At 44.7% G+C, this 13314-nt stretch overlaps 1 protein-coding gene across 3 annotated transcripts in view; it reads right to left on the bottom strand.

The window, feature by feature from the left end:
* Positions 1–13314, bottom strand: part of SLC36A1 (solute carrier family 36 member 1) — a 48936-nt gene that overhangs the window by 27205 nt on the left and 8417 nt on the right. Inside the window, exons 2-5 of one of the 3 annotated variants that reach the window (XM_065918954.1) lie at positions 9851–9998; positions 3260–3350; positions 2128–2216; positions 1331–1426 (exon numbers count right to left, since the gene is read on the bottom strand). In XM_065918954.1, coding sequence (XP_065775026.1) covers positions 1331–1426; positions 2128–2216; positions 3260–3350; positions 9851–9993 — 419 coding nt within the window. In that variant the 5' untranslated portion in view covers positions 9994–9998. Of the gene's footprint in view, positions 1–1330; positions 1427–2127; positions 2217–3259; positions 3351–3434; positions 3454–9850; positions 10068–13314 lie in introns of those variants that run through there. The other 2 variants (XM_065918953.1, XM_065918955.1) reach the window with 2 other exon arrangements.

The following is a 13314-nucleotide window of genomic DNA, read 5'->3' as shown; positions in this document are numbered from 1 at the left end:
GCACACATTAGTTTTATTAAAGGAAGGAAGGAAAGGAGGGAGGGATGTAGGGAAGAAGGAAGGAAAGAAAAAGAGGGGGAGGGATTGGGAGAGAGAGGAGGACAGAGAAAAAACAGAGCTGCAGAAAAAGAAAGGAGAGAGGAGAAGAAAGCCTCAGTCAACAACCAACCAACCAACAGAGGTCACTTGGCAACTTGGCTTCTCCAGGCACAGAGAATGATTTTGCTGAAAGAATTACAGAAACCTGCATCACAGGAGGACGCTTACTATGTGTGAAGGTAAAAGTCTCCCTATGATCACAAAAAGGAGTTTTCCTGGAGAACATTAATATGATTCAATTATAAAAAAAGGTGGGAGGAACTTCCTTGGTGGTCCAGTGGCTAAGAATCTGCTGTGCAATGCAGGGGACTCTGGTTCGATTCCTGATCAGAGAACTAAGATCCCACACGTCCCAGGGCAACTAAAGTCATGCACTGCAATGAAGATCCTGAGTGCTGCAACTAAGACCCAATGCAGCCAAATAAACAAACATTAAAAAAAAAAAAAAAAAAGGGATCCAGCCCTTGATGTTATCACTTTTCTAATCAAAACGTACCATTGCCTCAAACGGAAACAAACAGTAGAATACCTCTCTCCAGGTGTCTGAAAAATTATCAGTAGGAGAAATTTCCAAACACCTCCCACGTCAGCTCCTGAAACATCTCTTTCCCTAACAAACCCTTTTGCTCTAACTCCCCTCACCTCCCCCATTAAGCCCTGCTTCTCCTTCCCAGTGCCCAGCCCTGAATGCAGCTATCAAGCGCGCTTCTCACTGGCACAGTGGACAAAAGCATCTTTAGGATTCCTCCCCCTCGGGGCCCCTGCAGTGCATTGCTAGTTCCTGATACTCTCTCTACTGGTACACCCTGACCGCTTGTTCTCAACAGATCTCCCACACATCTTTCTCCTTATCCTGGAGAGCCAGGAACATGTAATATGGGGAAACCACTCTCCCTACACCTGGAATTGCTTTGTACCACTTTCAAGAGTGTGTTCAAATGTCTGTTGACCAAAAGAGGGGATACAATACCATCACTGGTCACAGGCTGTCAAAGCTGGAAGAGCCCTTAGCTACCTTTCAGGCCAGTGCCCTCCTGTCTTACCAATGAGAAAACTGAGGCCCAGGGAGAGGAGTGGTCACACAGCTCAAGGTCACACAAATGACCACTGGCAGAGCTGAGCCCAAGCAATGTTCTTCCCACTAGCTACAGGGTCTTCAACCCCTCACCACCCTATCTGAAGACCCCCACACTGGGCAGCCACAGCCGCAAAGAAGAAAGAAACCCATTACCTTCCCCAGTGCGCGTGGTTCCGGAGCCAGGAGACGGGGCTGGCTTCCAGGCCGTACATCACCGTATCCCCATAGTCCAGAAAGGGCTTGTTCAGTCTGGGAGGAAGCAAGGGAGGGGAAGGGCGCAGTGTGGGGTCAGACAATGACAATGACAGGACAAACAGCTCATGGAGACCTGGGTGGGTTCCCCATCTGCCACCCCAGGCACACCACCAAGTCCTCAGTCTGATGCTTTTGAGGAGCATAAGTCTGAAGTCAATGGGACAGTTACTTCTTTATAATTAAGCAATCATCTGGTAAAATCTTTTCAGTAGGGTACATATTACAAAGCACATAAAACTACAATATGGTCTCTGTACACTGGTTATAGGTTAGTGTGACAGATGGCATATGTGTGTGCTCAGTCACGCAGTCATATCCGACCCTTTGGGACCCCATGAACTGGAGCCCACCAGGCTCCTCTGCCCGTGGTATTTTCCAGGCAAGAACACTGGAATGGGTTGCCATGCCCTCCTTCAGGGGATCTTCCCGACCCAGGAATCGAACCCACGTCTTCTGTGCCTACTCCAGTGGCAGGTGGATTCTTTACCACTGAGCCACCCGGGAAACCCATGCGACAGATGACAGCAAGCTAAGAAAGGGCACAGAGAAACTTCCAGAGAAAGGCCGTTAACAGCAGCCACCCTCAGCTAGCACAGAGAGCTGAGAGTGATGTGTGTTGAGTGCTCGCTTCCGGCGCTGGTAACGGAACCTGGAAGGACAGTCTGTCACTCGAGAGGTGCATGGAACACTCTCACCTGTAGCAGAAGTGGTGAGCACACTTCACCAGGATACGCATGCAGTGCACAGCCACGAGGCCAATCACCAACAGGCTGAGGGGACCCATCTGTGAACAGGTGTTGCGGGCCAGGGAGGGAGAGTCAGGCAAGCAGAGTTAGAACTGGAATTTGCACATGGTCAAAACGTAACTAGGGTAACTTCCAATGACAGAACTTCCAGCAGGGCATTCGAGAAACAAACGTGCTCACAGATTACTTGAGCAGGAAGGGCACCCTCTGAACCTCGGCAGGCCTTCTAGAGAATTAATCTCCCTGAGGAGAATGACACAGATTAGGCTGTTTTGAGACTGCTGCCTACTCAGCAGAATAGAAGGCTCCTGGGACTGTCGGGGAAGAAGAGACAGGCTAAGGGCTGATGGGAGGGGGCGAGTTCTGTCTAGAGTAATGGCACAGGCCAGTCTTTAGCCGAGGACAAGTCCAGCCTCTGAGCTACCTCTAACTTTATTTATTTATTTTTACTTTCCCCATATAATTTTTTTAAGTTGATATGTTGTATTTTCATTTTTATTCAGTTAAGATTTTTTTTTTCTTCTGGCCTTAAGCCATGTGGGATCTTAGCTCCCCAGTCAGGGTTTGAACTAGTGTCCCCTGCAGTGGAAGCACAGAGTTTTAACCAATGGAATCCCCCATCTCCAACTTTAAAAGAAAGCAGAATGGCTTTGGACAAGCAGTCTATCAGGGGAAGATTCAAGAAAGAAAAAAATAAGATTTTCAGAGTTGTCTGTCTAAGGGCAGGGCATGGAAAGACTGAAAAATGGAGAGAATTCTGTTATTCTTTAGTTAATATTATTGATGGAAATGGCCAGGACCTCCTCCTTACCTCAAGGAGCCTCCATGAGGGCAGGAATCTTTGTCTATTTCACTCACTAATAATAGTTTTAAGAATCTAGAAGAGTGCCCAGCACACAGCAGATCCTCAAAACATACCTTTAGATGAATAAATCTGAACCCTGCTTTTTCTCAACTGAATTTGAAAAAGAAAAGCTTCCCATTTCAAAATGTTTTACATGAAGTAAATTACACACACACACACACACACCATCTCCTAAAATCTGTCACAATACTTCCCTGCACCGACGCAGACCCTTACCAAGATGCCTGCATTTTTCACCGCCAGAGGCAGCCCCAGGAGTCCTGTGCCAATGTTGCTTTTTAGCAGGTGGATCAGGGTCTGGAACCATCTGAAGTGGGAATAAGGCAGAAAAGGACAGGTTAACAATAATAAGATGTAACATTTATTGAGTACTTACCATTGAGCTAAGTACCTTCACGAATCATCTCATTCAATTCCCAGCATGGCAGGCATATTCTTTATCACTGAACCACCAGGGAAGCCCAGAACAACACTATAAGATAAGTATTAACTTCATTTTACACAGGATGAAGCAACTTATTCAAGGTCACACACCTAAGTGTGAGTCTGGATTCAAACCCAGGCTGTCTAGCCCCCAAGCCCACTCTTCTAGTTACTGGGCTATGTCCATTCCCTGAGGCATCTCTGAGTTCACCTTACTTAGAGATTAGACCAGAGGGACAGTATGGTGTCGTTCCTGGTGTATTGGTTTTCAGCCTGGAACTTTCCACTATAAAGACTCAGATTCAGAATTCCAAGAGAGGATTCTAAGCATAACTGTGAAGGACACACTGGTGTGAGTAAAGAACAGGGGAAATAACAAAATAGAAGCCCCAAATCCCTATCAGTAAGTTTTATGTAATGTGAACAGAGTAAAAGTCATATGGTCCCACAGTCCCTGGTGTATTGTGTATTAAAAAAAAAAAAGTCAAATGCCATAGAGTCCTAAGATTGGAGAAGCCCTCTTCAGACAGTCACCTAGTTTATCTTTCTGCCTTGAGAACAGTGTTTCCCGTTGGCTGTTATAGACTGTCCCTCTCAAGCTGCAATTGGAAAGCCTCCCATGTGTCATTATTTTTCCACTTAACAAACACCATCTATAACGTGTAAAACATTGTGTCAATGCAATGGTGGAAATTGCATGGATCAGACGTGAACTTTAGCCTCTAGAAACTAATTAAGTCTGCAGGAAAATAAGGCAGACACATGAAAAAGATCAAACATGATACCACTTTGCCCCAGACTTCCTCAAGATTTGGTCTCTGGCATTGTCTGGAAATTCTTCTCCACATATAACCTAAATACCTCCTAAACAATCCTTCCACATATGTCTTCCAAACTGCAATTTAGTAGAAACAAAGCAAATCATGTGTTAACTTGTGGTGGTGGTTTAGTCACCAAGTCGTGTCTGACCCTTGTGACCCCATGGACTGTAGCCCGCCAGGCTCCGCCGTCCATGGGATTTCCTAGGCAAGAACACTGGAGTGGGTTGCTATTTCCTTCTCCAAGGGATCTTCCCCACCCAGGGATCAAACCAGGGTCTCCTGTATTACAGGTGAATTCTTTTCCATTGAGCCACTGGGGAAGCCAATTAACTTGTAAGAACCATAATAAATAAGATCCGTCTACACTCTCTGGAAAGGAATTTTACTCTCGGTAACCTTTCTCCCTCTACCTCTAGAAAGAAAATTTCTTGACCTTCCTACTGTCCCCAAGTTTCTCACGAAAGATCAAGAAAACTGCTTCAAGTCTGAACGAGAAGAGGCGAGTGCTCTCCTGGACTAAACAAAGAGACGGCAAGGGTCCAGGGGTGACTCTTCCATTATCAGGGGCCAGTGACCAGGAGATTATGGGCAGAATGACGGACCAGTCGAATTTCTATCTTGGCAAATGTTTAATCCACTTAAGGGCAAAGGTAAGCACTTCACCAAAACTACCTGCCTACCAGGGGCCTCCCCAAAACACCTCTGGGCTGGGTTTCATAGGAGATCAGATCCCTCCAGCCCTGATTCTGCCATTAATTCATTATGAAAATTCCCTTCCCTCCTCTGGGCCTATCATCTCATATGAGAGGACTGGACCAGAACAGCATACTTCAACTCTGAAACAGCAGGGCTTAAGCAATTGACCAAAATTATTCTCTGTTAAAATAATTAATGTATTTATTTTTGGTGGTGCTGGGTCTTCGTTGATGTGCTCGGGCTTTCTTTAGTTGCGGAGAGTGGGGGCTACTCTTCATTGTGGTGCACAGGCTTTACATTGTGGTGGCTTCTCTCATTGCGGAGCACAGGCTCTATGCGCGCGGACTTCAGTAGTTGTGGTACATGGGCTTAGATGTCCCGAAGCATGTGGAATCTTCCCGGACCAGGGAATCAAACCCATATATCATGCAGTCAGGCGGATTCCTATCCACTGTACCAAAAAGACTTCCAAAATTAAGCTTTTCACCAATGGCCACGAGCTGGGATTACCCAAAACCATATGAGTTATCACAGTATCAATTCCATGGACTAGAGAATCTTAACTATGGGGGTAAGAGGGAAAAATAAGCCTAGCAAATCGTAGTTCTTATACTTTTTTGGCCTTAGGACCCTTTTATGCACTTATAAATTATTGAGGATCCCACATAGTTTTTGCTTATATGGATTATATCTGATTATCTATCTATCTATATATATATATTGCATATATGTATATATATATATTTTATAAATTAAACCAATAAACTTAAAAATATGCATTAATTTAAAATAATAAACTTACTACATGTTAATAAAAATAACCAATTTTTAACAAAAAATAACTCTATTTTCCAAAAAAATAAAATGTGAGAGGTACACTATCTTACTTTTTTTGCAAATCTCTTTAATGTCTTGTTTGATAGCTGGATTATCTTCTGCATTCAACCTCTTGTGATACATTGCTTTGATGGAAGTCCCTGAAGAAAATCTGCCCTCACACAGATATGTAGCTAGAATGTATCTTAATAGCCTGTTCAGGCAACTGTGGTATTTTTTATTTGATACTACATCAAAGCTCAAGACACATAGTTTCTTAGGAGTTAGCTGTAATGTGGAATCTGACCTTTTCATACTCGGCTATGTGAAAATACACTGGCGATCTTGCTCCTTGATAGATCTTTTACCCACACACAATTTTCCAACATCATACTTTGGCCATATGGGAGATAGTGGTTCCCTGAGCTATATGGATCTTTCAAATGCTGGCACATTTCATTATACAACATTAAAAAAAATCACATTTATTAGTATCAGCCCTAATCTCATTAGACAAGTCTTTATGTAAAGGGAAGCTGTCAAGGTCACAGTGCTGGATATGAGTTTATTTTTTCTGATTTTGCTCAAAAGTTCAAATATCACTGTTGGCAACAAACAGTACTGTTTTGTTTTTTTTTTTTTTTTTTTTTTGGCTGTGCTGGATCTTCACTGTGGCTGGACAGCTTTCCCTAGTTGCAGAATGCTGGCTTAGTTGCACTTGGGGCATGTGGGATCATAGTTCCCCAGCCAGGGATTGAACTCGCGTCCCCGGGATTGAACTCGCGTCCCCGGGATTGAACTCTCGTCCCTTGCACTGAAAGGTGACTTTTTAACCATTGGACCACCAGGGAAGTCCCTTAATCGTTTTTCCTGAGGTGACGGTCTCATTACTTTCATTTTCAAGAAAATATCTGCCAAGTACTCAGATCTGAACAACCTACAGTTTCCTAGTTGTTCAGTAGAAGTATTTCATGTGCACTTTTCATTTTGTCACACAGAATATTAACAAAATATTCTGGACTGAAGGGTCAAGATTTAATAAACGTAGTGATATGACTGCTTCATCAAGGACATGCTTAAGTGAAAAATACAACGATGATGAGCACAATTTGGTGTTACCTCCTTGATGCATGCTAAGGCACCAGCAATTTTACCCATCGTTGCTTCTGAACCATCAGTGCAAATGTCAACACAGTGGAAAGACAAATCACATCTAGTATTATTATGAAAACAGTTTTCACTTCGTGGGCTTCTTAAAATGGTCCTGGGACACCCAAAGGGTCTGAAGACCATACTTTGCAAATGGCAACTCCAGATAACCTACCGAAGACTGGTTTCAGTCACCTGGTTTCTCAGCCTGCCAGTCTGGCGGAAAAAGTATCAAAGCTCGGTCGGGAGCAGTATAATGTAGCTCAATAGGGCAACAAGAAAACTTTGCCCGAAAGAGTAAAATCTGAGGCCATCATCAAAGCAGTCAACAGCTTGTTAACTTGAAGGGTTAGGAAATAACCTCACCAAACACATTATCATGGAAGCACCTGGGGCTCCTATCTGCATCCCTGACTGGGGATTCTTACAGAGTCCTAATCCCCTAGAAGAGCCTGGTGTGCATGCATATCCTTTGCTTCTTGTACTTTGTTCCATGTATTTTTTCCACATACTTTGTTCCTTAGCAAATTACATAACACAGTGGAGTAAGTCCCTAGGAAACAGGAACCCAGCTCAAAAACTTGTCCCTAACACTTCTCACCTATAGAGCTAACTAGGTCCCAAATCAGCTTACACTTAATCATACTTGGCACATTTCTACATGTAACGCTTCTGGGGATCCAGGCCCCAGGCAAGTACTCAACAATCCTCTAAGTCCCCAAAGAGTACTTTTCCATGCACCACTTGTAAAGGGCTTGTGACACCTGCCATCACTTACAGAGGGGCTTTCCTGGGTCACCTACTTTGTTTCACAATACCAGGGCAGGATGGGCCCTCAGAAAAAGTACATCCCCAAGCAAGGCCAAGAGAACATTGATCAAACATTCCAATCGGTCAATCTCCAGCAAACAATGGGAGATAATTTGGCGCTGACTATTAGTTACAACCCAATGTGGAAAAAAAGAGATTCAGAATATCTAACAGCCATGCATTGTCTTCAGTATGACAAAACCTATGAGCCACCATCCTGATGCTGCTAGATGACTGGCTGTGAACTTTAGAGGAGTCCCTCCAAAAATGAAAATCTAGAGCCCACATGGCAAGCACTGCATAGACAAGCTGAGGTCTAAGATCAAGGAGCAAAAACTGGAAAGAAAACTAGAGAGAGAAGCTTAGAAGTGTTTTACAGTAACCAGAGTGACTTCTGAAGAGAAGCCATGACATGGCTGCGTTTGCCACTCCTTCCACCTGGGGAAGTCCCGGAGGTAGGTAAAGTTAGGGAAGAGAGAGGAAAGATAGCTTTCACTGCTGCTGGTTGGGGCCTAAGCAATCTTTTCCATCAACTAACACTGCAAGCAGATGGGGGAATCTACAGTAGCATGCCACAGGAGAAAGAAAGGTTCCATCCTATGGAGATGGAACCTTTATGAGCAGAAAACCAGCGAGAGGTGGAGAAGGGCTTATAATGTGGGCAGACTGTCTCCCCTAGTTTGGAGTTCACTAGAGAAAATGCCGTGCACCAGGAAAGACTGCAGCCAGGGGGGGCTTTACCAGTAATGAGCTCCAACAGAAGCTCCCACGGTCTCCTTGGGCAGTCACAGGGGACGGTGTGAGCCAAGGACATGATGGATCCCTCAGTGAGTCACACCCAGCCCCCAAGGGAACACACAGAGGGTGATGGCAAAGCTTGAGAAATAAACAGAAGGGCTGCAGAAGGTGGGGTGCTGCGGTCCAGAGAAAATGTTAGGGCTCTGCTGACTTCAAAACTGAACCAGACAACTCAGTGGAGTAGAAAACCCTCTTCCGAATCTTCTCATTTGAAGAGTGAATCAGCAGAGCTTCACACGGGGGTCCTCAATCTTATATCTGGAAAAACTGAGGCCCACAGAGGGCCAAACTAACCCAGATGAGACTTGGGATTCAGTTTCCAGAGACAAGGTGTAAGCCCTCCTAAGGGCATACAAAGCAAATCACCTCTTCTTTTTCTTTTTAAAGATTTTATTTATTTATTTTGATGATGATCATTTTTTTTTAAAGTCTTTATTGAATTTGTTACAATATTGCTTCTGTTTTATGTTTGGGGTTTTTTGGCAGTGAGGCCCGAGGGACCTTAGTTTCCTGACCAGGGACCGAAAGCACATCTCCTGCATTGGAAAGCGAAGTCCTATCCACTGGAGTACCAGGGAAGTTTCCTCTTCTTTACCAACGCCTTGAATCTTTTAGGACCTCCCTGGTAGCTCAACTAGTAAAGAATCTGCCTGCAATGCAGGAGACCCCACTTCAATTACAAGGTCGGGAAGATCCCAGACTTCCCACTCCCATATTCTTGGGCTTCCCTGGTGGCTCAGACAATAAAGCATCCACCTGCAATGCGAGAGACCTGGGTTCAATTCCTGGGTTGGGAAGATCTCTTGGAGGAGGGCATAGTGCAGGAGAAGTTATTCTTCCCTCTTTCTATTTATTCTGTCAAATGCCCTGGCTATTTGGTGATGGGGACAGAAGTCTGGGGGAGACTTTGCAAAGGACTGTCTGTACTGGACTTGGAGTTATTGAAGCTTCTAGCACAGATGACCCAAGGTTCTAAATTAAGAGAATGTTCTCTCTACAAGTTTTTCTTATGTTCAGGCTGTTACTTAGCACCAGCCTTCTGCGACCAACGCAGGTGAAATGAACAAAGAATAAGAAACAGGGTAGAGATTAACTGACAAAGAGCTCAGATCTCAGCACCATCACTCACTTCATTTCTTTATGTGTTACTCTCATCTGTAAAGTAGGGAACTGATAAAATCGGGGGGCAAAAAAAAAATCGGGGGGCAAAAATAACTCAAAGGGAGATTACATTACTAACACAGAACGTGGGAATATGATTCCCACCCCTCGGGCAGACAGAGCAGCTACTTACGTTGTGCTGTTGCTTTCCCCAAACCGCATGTAGGACCCTGAGGAAGAGAAGTTGTTCAGGCCTTCGGACGGGCTCTCCTCCGGGCTCGCGTCGGTGGAGCTGTAGTCGCGGTAGTCCTCATCCCGAAGTCTCTGCGTGGACATGGTGACTGGAGGGACAGGGGTGGCACTCAGACCTCCAGTGGCTTGTGCCTCTAGCTCCAAGCCTGGGGTCGGCTCTAGGGCAGAAGCAGCCATTGTCACAGAGTCAGTGACAGCTGCACTATGGATCACGTACGTGAGAATGCCTGATACCGACCGAAATGAAAAAGGTACAAAGTGCTCATGGGCAGGCTGAGCTCACTCGACTTCTGCCTCCCAACTGACAATGCCACATTCACAAGTTTCTAAATTTGCCAGCACACCAGGACAGAACAAAGGTAAGGCACTGCTTGGGAGGGGTGGGAGGAGATGCAGACAGGCACCTCTTGGTAGTCTTTCCTATTCCTTAGGTTGGGATTAACAACCCCTTCCATTGAGCTAATTTCTTGGACCCCGAACAATAGTGACTTTTTATCTACATCCATCTTCCCCAAAAGCAAGCTCTTAAAGGACAGGAACCTAAATATTCCTAAGCTGTATTCTATTTTTACTATGCATTCAGTACAGTAAGAAGCTTCTGCAGTCCAGAAATCCCGTCCAGATCATCTGAATCTACTCAAGTTCTCCACCAGGTTCCAAAGTTACAAAAGATGTTCCCTTTCTCTCTGCCAGGACCTCTGGTATGTTCTGTACTCTTTGATGTATACTCACTCCCTCATCCTAGGACTCTTTTCTTGCAACCAGCATGAATATTGAGAAATGGAGCTAAAAGCAACTCGGAGGAAGACTGGAGCATGAGAGGTACCCGCCACTGGCCCTTGTTGCAACATCTCCCTTCCACCCGTCTTCCTTTTTAACAGATCTGCCAATTTTTTAAAGATAGTGGAAGAGGAAAACCTTCCTATTACATGCAGAGGAAGGACATAAAGGATGGTATCCCCTGGGTGGACTTTGTTTTAGTAATTAAGCAGCAGAAAAGAGAACAACAAGGACTTCACTAAAATACACTACAAGTATACATTCCAATAGCTGTGTAAGCTCCCAGAATATGAGGGTCTGTTGCTAAAAGAGCCGTTGGAGGTCACTCCAAACTGCTCATTTTACAGATAAAGCATCAACCCCTGCAAAAGCTGAAGGGACCTGCTCTGCTACACCCAGGTAGCAGCCAAGCAGTAAACATACATCCTGACACTCCACCTGAATCTGGAAACATCACTGAATACACTGCCAGTTGCAGTAATGGAATATCATAATGAAAGAGACTCAACTTCCTCCAGGAATCTGCAATCGAGTAAAGAAAAAAAAAAAGGTTCATGAACATTAAAAATTACAAATAAAAATCCTTCTGACACTTGGCAGACTGGTACGACCACCTGCCTACAAAGTGCTTTCCTCTATCCTGAGTCTCATATGCTGCCTCAGATGCCCGGGAGGAGACAGGACCTCTGAGGGCCATCACAACGTGCTGTCCCACCTGACACATAACATTAGCTGCCAGCAACTAGAAAGCTCTGTGTCCAGTGCTCCCAGAAGTCCAGCCCCTGGGGATTCTTCGGACCCCACCTGGCACCTGAGTGATCCAGGGTGATCTCATTTTCTCCCACCAATCACATAACCTCATGAAAAAAGTGCTTGGCAGAAAGCCAGTAAAGGACTTGGAAGTCCCAGAGAGGATCCTGCCTCACTTCACCACCAGAGCTGACCTTGCTAAGCATCTAAGAGGGCATCATTTACTCACATGGTGGAAGAATTCAAGGAGTCATCTAAGCTCTTGGGGCAACTAAACTCATAAGAAGGCTGGAGTGGGAGGAAATCTATAAAGTATCTTAATGTGAACAGTTGAAAGCTGCTACTCAGGTAAAGTCGATTAAGTGAGTTTCTATGTAGGACATCCCTGATGGTTCAGTGGCTAAGACCCCATGCTCTCGTTGCAAGGAGCCCAGGTTCAATCCTTGATCAGGAAACCAGATCCCACATGCCACAACTAAAGATCCTGAGTGCTACAACTAAGATCCAGCATGCCAAATAAGTAAATAAATAATTTTTTTTAAGGTTAGTATCTATGCATGTCAGTGTTAGTCGCTCAGTTGTGTCTGACTCTTGCGATCCCATGGACTGCAGCCTGTTCAGGCTCCTCTGTCCAAGGGATTTCCCAGGCAAGAATACTGGAGTGGGTAGCCATTCCCTTCTCCAGGGGATCTTCCCAATCCAGGGATCAAACCTGGGTCTCCTGCATTTCAGGCAGATTCTTTACCATCTGAACCACTAGGAAAGCATGTCAGAAGACCTGGGTGCTAAAGTTGCCTCTTATCACTAGTTTGCTCAGTGAAGCAATAAGAAGCAATTCTTATTTGCCTCAGGTCTTAGTTCCAAATGCTAAAAATTTGGGTGTGGGGGGTATGGTATACTAACCTATCTCTCAGGACCTCTTCCAGTAATCAATGTAATTCTTTATGCAAACAATGGCTACTTTTGAGTCTCTTCCAACATACCCAAAGCGTCTGAGGAACAGAAGCCTTCCAGGTGAACCCTGCATATTACCAAGGGAGAGGAACAGAAAACAGGCACTGACAAGTTCCCCAATCCCTCCCCATCAACCAAGAAACCACTCTTGGTACGGACGCTCAATTGACTTCAAACACTGTTAAGAAGCCTCCTCACATCACTGTAAAAACTGAAGTGACCCACAGCAGATTATCACTAAGAAAACTGCTCAGAAAGAAGCTGAAATCTATAGATCAAAAGTCCAGTGAACAACCGCAGGATGTGGAAGATGTGGCTTGGCAACTGTGCATGTTGAAAAAGGAGAATAATGCTACTTACAGGTTTTAGTTGATGATAAACTCCACAGAAATCAATGATAACACAATAGATGCCAATTCTGCTAATGCAATTCTTGGTTTCACTACAAGAAAGAACCCCAGGGAGATGACAGACTGTTCTTTTTTTTTTTTTTTTTTTTTTGCCACACCTTGTACTCTGTTCCAGGCAGCACACTATAAAGGGGATAATGATCAACTGCAGTATAGCCAGGGGTCAGCACCAAGATCACTAGGGGGAAGGAAAGCAGCTAAATGAAGAATGGTTGCAAGTCCTGAGAAGGTTCAACCTGGAGAACTCGAAACTCAGGAGGTACAAAAATTGTCTTTCAAAGCTGTTCTAGGGATCAGATTCATCCTTTAGAGCCTCAAAGATTACTCAGAAATAGGATTATTAGGTGAAGTAAAGGGAGACAGGTCTTTGGCATAGGGAAGCCAACTCTCAAAGGAGTTATCCACAGGACTCCCCCGGTGGTCCAGTGACTAAGACTCGATCTTCCGATTCTGGGGGCCCGGGTTTGATCCCTGGTTGGGTTACTAGATTCCAGATGCCACAACTAAAGAT

The sequence above is a fragment of the Muntiacus reevesi genome, chromosome 1 (genome assembly GCF_963930625.1).
Source record: "Muntiacus reevesi chromosome 1, mMunRee1.1, whole genome shotgun sequence".
Lineage (NCBI taxonomy): Eukaryota > Metazoa > Chordata > Mammalia > Artiodactyla > Cervidae > Muntiacus > Muntiacus reevesi.
Note: the sequence above shows the minus strand (reverse complement) of the source record. Positions and strands in the feature narration are given on the sequence as shown.